At 38.8% G+C, this 15,190-nt stretch overlaps 2 protein-coding genes across 4 annotated transcripts in view; one reads left to right on the forward strand and one right to left on the reverse strand.

Annotated features, from left to right (window-relative positions):
* On the forward strand, positions 1–9,013 carry LOC125669798 (ectonucleotide pyrophosphatase/phosphodiesterase family member 5-like). 2 transcript variants are annotated; one of them, XM_048904595.2, is made up of 3 exons: positions 24–2,315; positions 2,451–3,187; positions 7,279–9,013. In XM_048904595.2, the coding sequence occupies exons 1-3, from the start codon at positions 2,069–2,071 to the stop codon at positions 7,597–7,599; spliced, it is 1,305 nt and encodes a 434-aa protein (XP_048760552.2). In that variant the 5' UTR covers positions 24–2,068; the 3' UTR covers positions 7,600–9,013. The 2 variants fall into 2 exon arrangements, with proteins under 2 accessions (XP_056017230.1, XP_048760552.2); XM_056161255.1 differs by having other exon boundaries at positions 1–2,315; positions 2,451–7,345.
* LOC125669792 (mucin-16-like) overlaps positions 8,804–15,190 on the reverse strand; it is a 20,761-nt gene continuing 14,374 nt past the window's right edge. For both annotated transcript variants that reach the window (XM_048904569.2, XM_056161254.1), the window contains exons 4-10: positions 14,730–14,898; positions 13,455–13,556; positions 12,445–12,660; positions 12,095–12,207; positions 11,109–11,991; positions 10,754–10,841; positions 8,804–10,668 (exon numbers count right to left, since the gene is read on the reverse strand). In XM_048904569.2, the coding sequence (XP_048760526.2) occupies positions 10,122–10,668; positions 10,754–10,841; positions 11,109–11,991; positions 12,095–12,207; positions 12,445–12,660; positions 13,455–13,556; positions 14,730–14,898 (2,118 nt within the window). In that variant the 3' untranslated portion in view covers positions 8,804–10,121. The remainder of the gene's footprint in view (positions 10,669–10,753; positions 10,842–11,108; positions 11,992–12,094; positions 12,208–12,444; positions 12,661–13,454; positions 13,557–14,729; positions 14,899–15,190) is intronic.

Genomic DNA, 15,190 nt, shown 5'->3' on the forward strand with positions numbered 1-15,190 from the left:
ACGTAGAAAAACTATCAAATTCCCAAGTAGTTTAATTTGATTAATAATCAAAGAGAATGTATGTTGCGACTTGTTTAAAGTAATGTCCATGAATACCACAACGTCATAATGGGTGACTTCCTCTTGAATGAAAATGTGAATATCATCAATACTTAAATCTAATTGTGTAGCTGGTAAGTCCAGTTGGTTGAGGTGCCGACTGCTGATCTGTAGATTGTGGGTTATAGTCTAGCAAAGGTTTCTTCTCTCTCTCTCTCTCTCTCTCTCTCTCTCTCTCTCTCTCTCTCTCTCTCTCATTACTTTCTACTAAAACTGCATACTTAACTACATGTGTAACTAAATAAGGTAATGAAAGTTTTCAATTTCGAAGGATGTGGGGCTCACGGCGGGTGTGACCGGTCGACAGGGGATGCTTACTCCTCCTAGGCACATCTGATTCCACCTCTGGTGTATCCAGGGGTCCGTGTTTGCCCAACTATCTATTTTGTATTGCTTATAGGAGTTATGAGATTGATCAATGTTCGATCTTCACCTTTCATAGTACAAATCCCCACTTTCCTCCCATATCAGATTTTTCTGATGTGTTATTCCTCCATAAGGTAACTCCGCATCTCTGAGTTGCACTTTACATCACTTCCTTTACTTGAATTGCATCGGTTAAATGAAAATCAAAGAAGGACTTGGAAAGAGAGTCAAAAATTTCTTATAATTTAGATGCACGTTTTGATTGAAATAAAGGTAAAGGTGAATAGTTAATGAAGTCCGGAGTCCGTCGATCTTCCGTTTTTCAAAACTGGTGTTTCCGGTTTTTTCAAAATATAGTCATCGAGTTGAGCTAGAGTAAGCGGAAGGTCTTTATCGTGTGTACTCTAGATTTGGAGTATTATGAAGTAATTTGTTTAAGTGAATAATTCATTATTTTTATTCAAGTGCCTATGCTCTGGCCAGTTATAATTAGGGGATGGGGTAGAAATTAAGCACAGCAAATTGTAAGTCACAATTAAACAGGTGGGTGAGTGACTAGATTTGTTTAGTCAGTCGAAAATCAAACATTAAAAAATTACGTCACCAATCGAAGAACAAACTGCACGTAACTATTGTTCTTGAGCTGCCGTTGGTCTGGCGAGCATCGGATGATGGACAGTGGACGGTAGGTGTGACGCGTTGATTCTCCGCTGACGTCAGTTGATAAGGTGTAATCAGTCGTGTACCGGTATAGTGCTGTCTACAGATTATTCATGAGTACCGCAGTCATTTCGGAATGTGACCAATGTTTGTCGATTGTCGGACGGCAATGCGCAGATTGTTACATGACAGTATACCAATCACCGCACACTAATTAAGACATTGGGGCTAAAATCGGGGGTAGTTCACATAAAGCTGGTGTTGTGTCTCATTGAGTGAAACAATGGGACGCAATATAGAAATAAAAACATACGGTGTACATTGTACCATGACGTCAATGAACGATGTGAGAAAATTATTGCTTTACCCTATCAACACAAAATGATCTTCCGACCCCCTCACCCCAAAGCAAACGACAAAAAACAAACTAAAACGAGCAAACAAGATTATTACTTGACCCAATCTTCCGATGAACACAAACAAACAAACAAAAACACTAAATCGAACACACGGACGGCAGACAGTCAACAGACAATTGTTCGAAATATCCCTTTTCAGCCTCCCAGATTGTTGTGTCTCTCGCCATATTTGAATTGTGACAACATTTAACTTAGCTAAATGCAAACACACTCCGCAACGGCTGATGGCCCAATCATTGCCTTATCTTTGTTTTAATCGCACTGACAAGATATCCGTGTCCAATATTTGCACTGAGTACTTAAAAAAAAAAACCTACTGAGGTAAAATCAGCGAACAGATTTTGAGGTTATATATTTAATGATGTGCGCACCCTTGTGATAAAAACGAGAGCGTGTGATTTACTGTCTCTAAATTCATATGTTTAAGATAGCAAGGCGATCCTCATCGATTCTATTGCTTCCTGTTTGAACAGTTAATCAAACATAAGTCCGGATTTTACATATCAAACTTAACAAGGTGTTTCATGGCGGGATGCGAGGTACGATCGTTTATTGTTTTTCTGTGCATGGTGGTGACTTTGGTGAGCACAGGTTCCGCTAAATATGCACGACAAGTGCTGCTGGTATCCATGGACGGTTTCCGGTGGGACTATGTGAACCAAACGTCAACTCCAAACTTTGATCGCATGGCTCGACAGGGTACCCATGCGCTGTATATCAACAGTACCTTTATAACGAAAACATTTCCTGACCACTATACCATCGTAACAGGTAAGTATTTTATTTTATGGTGTCTATTATGATTATCAATAACTTGCAGTACACACGGGGAAGTAGGATAAGAGTTCATCTCATATGATTTTTTCAGTGCAAACCTGTTTCCAAAACATGAAACTTTTCGTTTAGGACTTTATGAGGAGAGCCATGGAATCCTTGGAAACCGGATGTACGACCCAGTTTTTAACGCTACATTCAGCCGCGAAAACCAGGAAAGTCGGTGGTGGGACGGCGGAGAACCACTCTGGGTAACTGCCAGAAATAACGGTCGGAAGAGCGCCACTTTCTACTGGCCCGGAAGTGAAGCCGAGATTCGCGGAGTCCGTCCTAACATTTGGCTTCCGTACAATGAAAGTGCCCCTTTCCGCCCGCGAGTAGATCGCGTCATGGATTGGCTTGTGAATGACTCCATTGACTTCGTTACGCTCTACTTTCACGAACCTGACAAGACGGGTCACAAGTACGGACCGGACTCGACTCAAATTCTTGGTAAGGTCAGGGAAATGGACGGAATTCTGGGATACATTTTGGATAATCTAGAAAAGTTCTCTTTGAAGGACAAAGTCAATCTGATAGTCCTAAGTGACCACGGAATGACCTCAATAGACCTTCAACGACGGTTGATCGACATTACCGAAGTTATTGACATGGAAGAGGACGTTTTGTTCACGCTTGACAGCGGCCCAATCATGCATATAAATCCCAGAAAGGATCCAAGATACGTCGTACAAAAAATTCGGAATGCTACAGTCCCACATTTAACTGTCTATCTAAAAGAAGAGATACCCATAAAATGGCATTATGGGAATAACCGCAGGGTGATGCCAATCTTCGCCACAGCCGATGAGGGTTGGGCGATAGTAACGGTAGGTTTCTCTGGTGGTGAGCTGATGAAGGTAACGGTAAGTTTCTCTGGTAGTGAGCTGATGAAAGTAACGTTAGGTTTCTCTGGTAGTGAGCTGATGATGGTAACGGTAGGTTTCTCTGGTAGTGAGCTGATGAAGGTAACGGTTGGTTTCTCTGATAATGAGCTGATGAAGGTAACAGTAGTTTTCTCTGATAGTGAGCTGATGAAGGTAACGGTTGGTTTCTCTGGTAGTGAGCTGATGGAGGTAACGGTAGTTTTCTCTGATAGTGAGCTGATGAAGGTAACGGTTGGTTTCTCTGGTAGTGAGCTGATGGAGGTAACGGTTGGTTTCTCTGGTAGTGAGCTGATGGAGGTAACGGTAGGTTTCTCTGATAGTGAGCTGATGAAGGTAACGGTTGGTTTCTCTGGTAGTGAGCTGATGGAGGTAACGGTAGGTTTCTCTGATAGTGAGCTGATGATGGTAACGGTAGTTTTCTCTGGTAGTGAATTGATGAAGGTAACGGTAGTTTTCTCTGATAATGAGTTGATGGAGGTAACAGTTGATTTCTCTGATAGTGAGCTGATGATGGTAACGGTAGGTTTCTCTGGTAGTGAATTGATGAAGGTAACGGTAGTTTTCTCTGATAATGAGTTGATGAAGGTAACAGTTGATTTCTCTGGTAGTAAGCTAATGAAAGTAACGTTAGGTTTCTCTGGTAGTGAGCTGATGAGGGTTGGATTATAGTAGCGACAGGTTTCTCTGATAGTGAGTGGTAAGCTTTATTCAGTATGTGATACCGCCTGCATGCTTACTTTGAATGATAAGAAACTGTGCAAAATTTAGGGACATTTACAGATACATGAATCGGTATACAAATCTACGTTCTAACAGGTCACGATGACCCAATGGTCAAAGGCGTTCTCTTTCTGAGCAAGAGGTGGTAGGTTTGAATCCTCCATCCTCCTTATGCCGCGTCAAACCAAAGAAGTATAGAAATAAATAGCGAGATTCGTCGGGTTTTGGATAAGACCTTAAAAATGGTAGACGTTGGTACGATAAACAACCCTCACTGCTGCGGCACATCTTCACAAATCAAGGGTTATTGGTTCGTTACCACGCACTAACCCTTGCCATTAGTCGCTATATAAAAGTTGGGCTCATTAGACCATTACGCAATCCACTATAAATAAAACATCCAATGAAATCACTGCATCTTGTTATGGTGGGCATGGATACAAATGACGCGATCTCATATTGGGCACTGTATTGATAAACACTCGCAATTGTAATATTTACACCACTAATTATGTTTATTGATGGTAGATCAAGTTTGGAAACCTTTTTGCTTAAGACAATATTACTTAAACGATTGAAATAGCCATAACTATAGGTAGCAATACACGTGTTTTTAGCCGAGTTGCAACGAAGTTGAACTCGGCTATTGGTTTGGTGATGCGGGCGGGCGGTTGGGCGTAAACAATTGGTTTCCGGATGATAACTCGAAAAGTTTACAATCTAATCAAATGAAACTTAGATATGTTGTTGGGTACCAGGTAAGGAAGACGGCTATTAATTTTGGAGAAAAATGGCCAAAGGTCAAGGTCACGGTGACCGAAAATAGAATGAAAATTTCAGAAAAATTTCGTTTCCGGATGATAACTCAGAAAGTTTAAATCCGAATCAAGTGAAACTTTAATATATTGTTGGGTACCAGGTAAGGAAGACCCCTATTAATTTTGGAGAAAAATGGTCAAAGGTTAAGGTCACATTGACCGAATATAGAATGAAAATTTCAGAAATATTTGGTTTCCGGATGATAACTCAGAAAGTTTAAATCCGAATCGAATGATATTTAAAGATATTGTTATGTACTAAGTAAGAAAGACCCCTATTGATTTTGGAGAAAATAGGTCAAAGGTCAAAGTCACAGTGACCGAAAATAGATTTAAAATTCCAAAAAAAATTGGTTTCAGGAGGATAACTCGAAATTTTTTAATTTGAATCAAATGAAACTTGGATATATTGTTGGATACCAAGAAAAAAGGTCAAAGATCAAGATCACAGTAACCGAAAATATATTGAAAACTTGAGACAAATATGGTTTCTGGATAGTAACTCGAAAAGTTTAAAACTGAAATTAGTTCTTCACAATTATAAATATGCCACATCATTCCTGACTTTACAATATATCCCATGCAACTCGGCTCATGCACCCCTGAGTGCATATATTGATTTTTATTTCTCTCGCTTGAATAGAACCGCATTCTCATTGTTTCCCACTCTTTTGTGGAAACAATCAGAACGAGCCCAACTTTTTGATAGTCACTGATGTCAAGGGTTAGTGCGAGGTAACGAATCAATAACCCTTGACTTGTGAAGATGACTGCGGCACTGAGAGTCATGTATAGGTCCAACTTATGGCATTTCACCGACAGCTAGTGGCGTTTCGATAAGAGTGAAAAAAATCCTCAAAGGGTCGTTAATGTATTAGAACTATTACTTAGCAGAATCTATGTTTGTTTAATCGACATTTGTAGGTCATCTGAGTAAACTCGGGTGACATATTGCAATAGCTTTGCGTCCGGCGACGTGCGTCTTGCATTAACAATTCAACATTTTTAACTTCTTGATAACTACCATTCCAATGCTTTTCAAATTTTGTATGAAGCATCACTGAAACAGGGGGGGGGGGGGGCATAAATTGTAAATGTTAGGAATACTACACCTCTGGGGTCTGAGAGTCGGGGCAAAAATGCCAAAATATATAGTGATGTTGAGCATGAAGGCCTCTTCCAAAATTTCATGATCCCAGGGGTATAAGTTCCGACCCTAGGGCGGGGTCAAACTTAGTACATAGAGTTTTATATGTAAGACATTTGAATAACACCCTCTTTAGCGCTATTGATACTAAATCAAAACAAAATATTATTTAAAAAGAACAGGTAGTCTTTTACCAAAATTGTAAATTTGATGATCCCAGGGGTAGGGGTTTTGGTATCAGGGTGAGGCCAAAATGGTATGTTATTAGATTTGTGAACAATAGAACATTTTCTTCTAGATAACTACCATTACTATTTTTGGGGGACAAGGGGACCTCAATTGTAAATTTCTGGATTCCTGCACCCCTGGGGCCTTAGGGGGCGGGGCAAAAACTGCCAAAAATTTACCGATTTTCAAATTCCTCTCTACAACCGCACATGTGTAAGAAAATATAAATGCATAGAGATGTAGATCAGGTAGACCTCTACCAAAATCTTAAATTTCATGATCCCCGGGGTGGAGGTTCTGACTCCAGGGATGGGCCAAACTTGGTATAATAACAATACATGTGTAAAACAATTAGTTAATACCTGTTTTAGTGCTATTGATACTAAATTGAAACTAAATAAATATTGTAAATTTCATGATCTTAGAAGGTAAGGGTTTGTTTCCAGGGTTGAGCCAAAATTGTTATAGTGATTATATTTTCTTTATCATTTGAAATACTTTTTGAAGTTTGCTGATATGGTATAAAAACTAAATGCATATTTAGGAAAAGCAGAAAAGAGTGTACCCAACCTGTGAATTTTGCAACCCCAGGGTATTGACTCTAGGATGGGTCCAAATTAGTCATATTATGTTAATGTTACACTATCATATTATGTAAAGCCTAGCCTTTCATCACTATAGCATTTTCGAGGGCATTTATAAGAAAGATGTGTTCTTGAAACTTATAATTGTACTTTTGTTGAATATTACTACATGTATTCAAAAACAGGACCCCCCCCCCCCCCAGATTCCATAGGCCTTGGGACTAGTTTTACTTAAAATTAATACTCAGGTAACCGATAAGGCCTGTTGGCCTCTTGTAAAAGAAATAATTGCGTATGTGTTTTACTTATCTTCGAAAAACTTCACTCATATTTAGACGTCACCAGGTGTAGATGAAGTGCCACGGATTTACTTTTACACGGCCAAGGCACGAGCGGAGCTCGAACCCACGACCCACCCATCCCCCTTCCCCGTCAGCAAACGCTCTAACCACTGAACCATAGCGAATGGTTTAAAAATTGTTAGTGAATATAAGAATTATACAATGATAAAGAGAAATACAATGTTCTTCATTACAGAACGCCACTATTGCAAAAACATGGACCGAGAAAGGCGACCACGGATACGACAACGCTTTGCTCAGCATGAAGCCGATATTCTATGCAATGGGTCCAAATATCCGCCAGAACTACCAAGCATCGGTGTTCAAGAACGTGGACATCTACCCGCTAGTATGCGAACTTCTGCAGATCCCGCCAGCCCCCAATAACGGCAGTCTCCTTCGAGTCCAAAGCTTTATTGTGGCTAATGAAGGTCCTAACGGGTCAGCGGAACTTAAACCGTTCTCTCTTTGGGTTTTACTTTTTTGTTCATGGGGCGTTATTACAAATATAATTTGAACTTAATTGTTATAGGAATTGGTAATAAGGCTTTGTATTATTATTTCTTTCTATGAAAAAATATATGTGAGAACACAGACTAACGAAAAAGTCTACAATGGCTATTAAATGCAACGCAGGAAAAGGGTCGTATTTAAATTTTACTTCGTATTTATGTAGATTTATATCAGGAATAATTACATAAAGATTTACTGCAGAATCACTCAACGATCTGGTTGCCTATCAACGCAGCAAATATAACGATAACCATTCTATCTAAAGTACACATAGTTTAGTGAAATAATTCGTTATCTTTCTAAACTACATACACACGTACGTCTCCTGCTAGATAACGCAATTAAACATGTGTGTCACCCGAGACTGTTTAAGATATTACATGTATATATAATCCCATACTTTCTCTTGTCAAAAATTGTATGACAAAAAAGCAGCACATCCGATATTCTGAAAATTAACAGCATTGTACTCACTTACAAATGTATTTTTGTTACTTCAATGGAAATAGATGTTGACTATTCTATAGAATATTTTTACATGAATATTCCCAAATTTCCCTTAAAGTAAGGGACAAAATTATAGCACGTACATAGATTATCTCCGGAATTATTTTAATCCCTTTAAAACTAGAAGCACCATGGAGAGAGAGAGAGAGATGGAGAGAGAGAGAGAGAGAGAATTACAACACGCGGGTTGTCTAATAACGATCTTTTTTGGCAATACCTTTGGAATTAAGTACATTGAATTATATAAATATATCACATGTCATTAAGGCGGATCTCATCAACTTCCATTTGGCACCAAACGCTAATTTCTACCTAGAGTTGTCGTTCCTTGCTCTCATTTGCAGATAAGAGTAGAGACCTAATTAGCAAACGGTCTGCTAATGTAGGGCCTGGTACATCGTTTAACATATGAGCATGTACTTAAGATCTAGAAAACGCCCTTAAAAAGATTATACAATTTGTCTGGCCGTAATTGTTATTTATAAGACCATGAGTTGCAATTTGACAATTCCTTCAAATGTACACCTTTTTAGCTCTCCATTTGGATACAGGATAGATATATCCTTAAGGATGCATGACACCCTAGCAAATTATTAAGGATGAAATGCATATATAATTTGTATAATAATCTTATGGTAATGATCATCATATTTAGACATTTTCAAAACATTGCAATTTTATTGTGAAAAAAATATCTACACTGGTTCTTTTCTATTTTATTGCATACATTCAGGGAATATTTTTACATATATAATACTTGTATATGTCCATTTATATTACATATATATTCAATTACTAGACTAAGTATATATCGCAGTTACATGTATGTCTCTGTTGCCACTTTTTGTACTTCGTTTATATTACTATAACTCCATATACAGTGAACAGAAAGTAAAAGATTTTGGATGATATAATATTACTTGGCTGTTCAATACTGGGTAAGTGTTTAAGAAAGAGGATATCCTTTTTTATAACTTCCTTCGGGTGTGAAATGCACTTGAAATGAGCGCTGTAGTACATGTAAATACTACCACATACAATTATTAGATCGTTCTTTACATACTGATTTTGACTACGGATTACTCCGTTCACACCTGATCAAGATATAGGGATTAAGGCGGATGTGACCGGTCAATAGGGGATGCTTACTCCTCCTATACACCAGGCTTGAATTTCGAGAAAAAAATCTCAAACTTAAGTTTGAGTTTTCATTTATTTGAACAGTAAAAATGAGTAAAATCTCGGACTTAAGTCCAAGTTTCTTTGAGAAATCCGGGTCTGACCTCAGGTGCATCCAGGGGTCCGTGTTTGCCCTACTTTTAATTTTTATTCTTTTGTAGGATTCAGGAGATTGATCACGTTCTTTATATCCTCATATCAAATGCATTTCATATCCCAATGAATTACATTTCATATTCAATTGAATTAACACAATTATGAGTTCAATATTACTGTGACTAATATAGAATGATATATCTTGCAAATGAAATAATAAGATGTGTAGTTAAGATTTGAAATCCTGAAAAATGTTGTTGGATCGTGCAACAGGATTATGAAGACACGGGTAAATCACATATATACACCACAATTACACGCCAAGTATTCAAATGTAAACATTCATCAGATCTGAAATTTTCATTTTCATCAAGAAACTTTCACTCATATAGAGACATCACTAGCTGTAGAAATTATGGCGCTCAGGGTTTGTTATCTTGCCAATGCCTGTCGGCGACATTGGACCTCTTTTTCAATGTCCTATCTGAAAGACCCGCGGCTATCATACCTATATGCCGAGCGTTTGATGAATGAGCAGTCCCTACATATTTTCACGTCATAGGTCGAACGCCGCCTAGACACGAGAGGCTCGAACTCACAACCTCCCGGTCACGAAACGAACTCTCTACCCACCGAGCCACCACAACCGGTTATATGTCATACGTCACTGCGGATATTTATATGTATATATACATGCTATTCTTTGGTTGGTACATATTTTGATTTTCATATACATGGCAGGATTCATGAATGGGAGACATGTATCACGGACACAATTTTATTGGAGTCGCCGTCTCCTTGACCTGTCACTGAGGGCGCGCACCTGCTTTGCTCTGTTCTATCTCCTGGCCTCTCACCCTGGGGTACTTTTGTCACGTTAATCAATGTCTTGTGAGACCGAGATTCGTGTGAGGGTTTAGTCAGTTCACCATTCAACACATTATTGTCACTCCTAGGAGTTTCATCCATAATTTTTGTAACCGCTGTATTATTCACGCCATTTTTTGTCACGTGATTATTCATTGCCTCCCTTTGTTTACCTTTCGTCACATCTTTCGAGGGAACCGCGCTAATAACGGTTTCGTCCTCTGTGTCCACGTTTTGATAGTAAGCCCCAAATTCTCCGACTTCTTTCATCTCCTCGGTATTTTCTGCCAATGTGCCAAAATTCAAATCCGGCAGGAGAATCTCGTCATACAAGGAGTACGCGATACCGCTGCTGTAATGTTTATATGTGATCCCAGTAGGTTTACCTCTTCTGTATTGAACGGCGTTTTGTATCTTTTTCCTCCTACAACAGAAAGTTAATATCAATATTTCTATATTTGCCCACCTTTTTCATGCAATTGATTAACATACATGACGTCATCACCCACTGTTTGCAGACGAGTCCTATGATGATCAAGATAATCCCCACCCCGCTCACTGACGCCGTCACTGCTATTGCTCGCTCCGTGGCAGCATCTGAAATCAAATAAAATACTCGCTGTATTCTGATTGTTAAAAATCTTCGACTGCCTGTTCCTCTGTATGACAGATTTAATATACATTATATATAAACCGAGAGCCAAAATTTGGATGGAAACCATCTCGCAGTCGGCATGTTGCACGATAAAGATGTCTCATTACCATGGCCTAGGTCGATATTTGAGACATTTCACTCACGGCTGGTGAGAATTTCTCCAATGCAACATGAAACAACGCCTACAACTGACACACTGAGGACATTACCTATTCCGGTTTGTGGTTCAGGTGACACCGGTTTAGTTGTGGTGAATATAATTGTTTTTGAAGTTGAGGGTGGGAGTTGTTCGGTGTATGTTGAGGGTGATGGATTCCCTGTTGTCAGGTCTGTCCTGGACATTTCTGTCGTTGATTCCGTTGCGGTACTTCTTTCTGTTATCTCGGAGAGACTATCTGTTGTAGGATTTTCTGTTGTTGGTGGCCTTTCTCTTGAAGTAGTTGTTGTTAAAGGAATATTTGTTGATGTTGTGGGTATTTCTGCTGTTGTAAAGAATTCTGATATTGTAGGGTTTGTTGCTGTTATTTCTGTTTTAGTCGTGATTTCTATAACCGTTGTCGTAGGGATTTCTGTTGTTGTTGTTGTAGGGATTTCTGTCGTTGTTATTGTAGGGATTTCTGTTGTTGTTGTTGTAGGGATTTCTGTTGTTGTTGTTGTTGGGATTTCTGTTGTTGTTGTTGTTGTAGGGATTTCTATCGTTGTTGTAGGGATTTCTGTTGTCGTTGTTGGGATTTCTGTTCTTGTCGTTGTTTCAGGGATTTCTGTTGTTGTCGTTGTTTCAGGGATTTCTGTTGTTGTTGTTGTTGGGATTTCTGTTGTTGTTGTTGTTGGGATTTCTGTTGTTGTTGTTGGGATTTCTGTTGTTGTTGTTGTTGTTATTTCTGTTGTTGTTGTCGGGATTTCTGTTGTTGTTGTTGTTGGGATTTCTGTTGTTGTTGTTGTAAGGATTTCTGTCGTTGTTGTTGTAGGGATTTCTGTTGTCGTTGTTGTAGGGATTTCTGTTGTTGTCGTTGTTTCAGGGATTTCTGTTGTTGTTGTTGGGATTTCTGTTGTTGTTGGCTCTGATGTAGTAGGGTCTAGTAAATCATTTGCCTAAATCAACGACAAATTGATACAAAATGTTAAAACAAATAACAGAATCATTTTTTTTCTCTACTTCATTGTTTCATAAGAAGATACATGTATATATACATACATCTCCACAAACGGCATACGCTTTTAGAGAAACATCCGCGCAGTTCTCCACAAACGAGCAGCCTTTCTGATCACGACATATCTGACAGGTCAATACGACACCAGTGTCCACTCCTACAAAGAAACAGACCAACTAACAATGTATTCTCTAGTTTTGGTGATAAATGGGGAGAGGGCATAGGATAATCTCTGCAATTGGATCACCACTCAATCAAATAACGCGCTTCAAACAAATTCCTCGTGCATAATCATTGAAGACCAGCAACAAGAGAATAACAAACAACACTGAAGGTCCTCACATAAATCACAAAAAGTTTCTTTATAAAATGATTGAAATAGCAGACGACCAACCTCTGTCCTTGGTCAGGAAGATTTGTCTGGCAACCCCAAGCCAGGTCTCTGGGGTGTTGCTTTTCATGTCGTACAGTCTGGTACATAGCGCTCGGGGGTCTTCGAACAGACTGATATTGCCGTATAGATAACTTCCTTTTGCCTCACACTCTGCGTACGTCTGCCTCCATGATTTAAAGTCCTCTTCGTCAGGCGGAAGGGTTTTGTTGATGTTCACTAATATAACGAACATTCCTAGGTACATTATTACTATCTTTATAATTGTAACTTTCGTACATCGAGTAGTTATTCTTTCAGGTTCAGCGCTCTATCTCTCATCTTGTTCTCTCCCCTCTCTCTCTCTCTCTCTCTCTCGTAAACGCTCTCTTTGATTCTTTAAATAATCAGCAAACCAAAAAAGAATAAAAAGAAAACAAGATAATCTGTCTTTTCCCCTTTAATTTACATACGTTACCTCGTTAACGACTAACAGACTGCACCCGAAACCTTGTTGAATATACACACATTGTGACTCGCAGACTCGACCTAAGTCCTCAGTAAATGTACTCACCTTGTGACTCGCAGACTCGATCTAAGTCCTCAGTAAATATACTCACATTGTGACTCACAAACTCGATCTAAGTCCTCAGTAAATATACTCACATTGTGACTCACAAACTCGACCTAAGTCCTCAGTAAATATACTCACATTGTGACTCGCAGACTCGACCTAAGTCCTCAGTAAATGTACTCACCTTGTGACTCGCAGACTCGACCTAAGTCCTCAGTAAATATACTCACCTTGTGACTCGCAGACTCGACCTAAGTCCTCAGTAAATGTACTCACCTTGTGACTCGCAGACTCGACCTAAGTCCTCAGTAAATATACTCACCTTGTGACTCGCAGACTCGACCTAAGTCCTCAGTAAATGTACTCACCTTGTGACTCGCAGACTCGACCTAAGTCCTCAGTAAATGTACTCACCTTGTGACTCGCAGACTCGACCTAAGTCCTCAGTAAATGTACTCACCTTGTGACTCGCAGACTCGACCTAAGTCCTCGGTACAGTTGTCAGTATGGATCTGAGCGTATTGTTCGTAACATCCCAATACTACACAATTCACCGTTCTCTCTGTAAAGACAACGTTAGTAAGAAACTACTTCACCTATAATTGTAAAATCTTGCAAGATAACACTCGTTATAGTGATTAATTAGCAACGATTTCATCAGATCGTCTGTTGTCGTCGTCTATGTAATTCGGGTAAATTAAATGTTTTATATTTTCGACTTCTTTGGGAAAACTAGGCAACTACACTTGTCGCAAAGCTTCCTGGTTAAAGGGGATTCATCTTTGTTCAAATAAAGGATGTTTTCCCTTCCAAAGAAAAATAATCAAGCGAAAATAGAGTTGAGTGAGGTTCTTAAACACTACTAAACTAGAGAGGCCAAAACTCATATGAAAGCTTCCAAATGATTAAGATCATGAAAGCTTCCTAATGATGAAGATTATGAAATCTTCCAGATGATGAAGATTATGATAGCTTCCTAATGATGAAGATTATGATAGCTTCCTAATGATGACGATTTAAGTATGTTCAGATTATGAGTCTTGGGTAGGGAGAGACCACATTGAAAGTTTTGAACAAAGTTTTATACAGGAATATATAGTAAAACTCCTAAAAATTAATTGCAGGAGTCCACTGTGCCAAGTAGATGTGCGAGTATCCTTGAGTAGTATAGAATCAGGTTTGGTCACAATATTACTCCGAGCCAGGACGGTCCAGAAGAGGATTTCCAATTTTTACATAGGGTTATATTGGAAAAATTTCCTTCTCAAGAACCACAATGATACAGCATGTCAAACTGATATGCAAGCATTGTAGTGTAGAATTAAATTTATCCACACCACCCTGAGATCTTCTAGACACGAACAAAAGAGAGTTTAAAATTTTACATTCTCTTAAAACCGATTTCAGGTGAAACACAGGTACAATTTCTCAAATCAATGAGCATCCTCATGTTGTTTAGATTCAAGTTTTACCTTACCATGACCCTTGATATCAAGGTGAAGGTCATAATAGAGTTTAACCCTGTACATAAGAATATCTAGGATACTTCATCGAATATTTTCTCAAAAGGAAAACTTTAAATTGCTCATGTGGACGACTTGGTTCTTAAGCCTCTTGCACATATTTCTAACATCACCATGTCAGTAGACCAGGGGTACATTATTTTTCTTGTGAATAATAGCCGCTTTTTCTCATTTTAATGTGATAACAGGTCTATATTAGCAGGGACGGTTACCACTCTTAAATCTATCATCCCTCGGTGTTACTTTGTAGACATTGTAGGTGTCGCTTCCTCCGCAGTCGTTCACGTGACTATCGTCGTCATAGGAACAGCTCCTGTCACATCGTGAAGAAGTCAAACTTTGACCCTGGGGAATACTCCCCAAACAGAGACACCTATCACTCTACAATTAAACAGAGACATAAATCATTCTATAATTAAACGGAGACACCTATCACTCTATAATTAAACAGAGACATATATCATTCTATAATTAAACGGAAACATCTATCATTCTGTATTTAAAGCAGAGACAACATTGTTTTAAAATTAAAGAATACCATCTTAGATCGCCTGTTCTCGAGATGTGTTAACAGCATATATAAAATTCTGATGTAAAACACAACGCAAACTGAAACATGTTCATCTTACATTTTGAAGACATATTGGACGATGTTCCGTCGTCATCGCATAGA

This window comes from Ostrea edulis, chromosome 4 (genome assembly GCF_947568905.1).
Source record: "Ostrea edulis chromosome 4, xbOstEdul1.1, whole genome shotgun sequence".
In the NCBI taxonomy this organism is placed as follows: domain Eukaryota; kingdom Metazoa; phylum Mollusca; class Bivalvia; order Ostreida; family Ostreidae; genus Ostrea; species Ostrea edulis.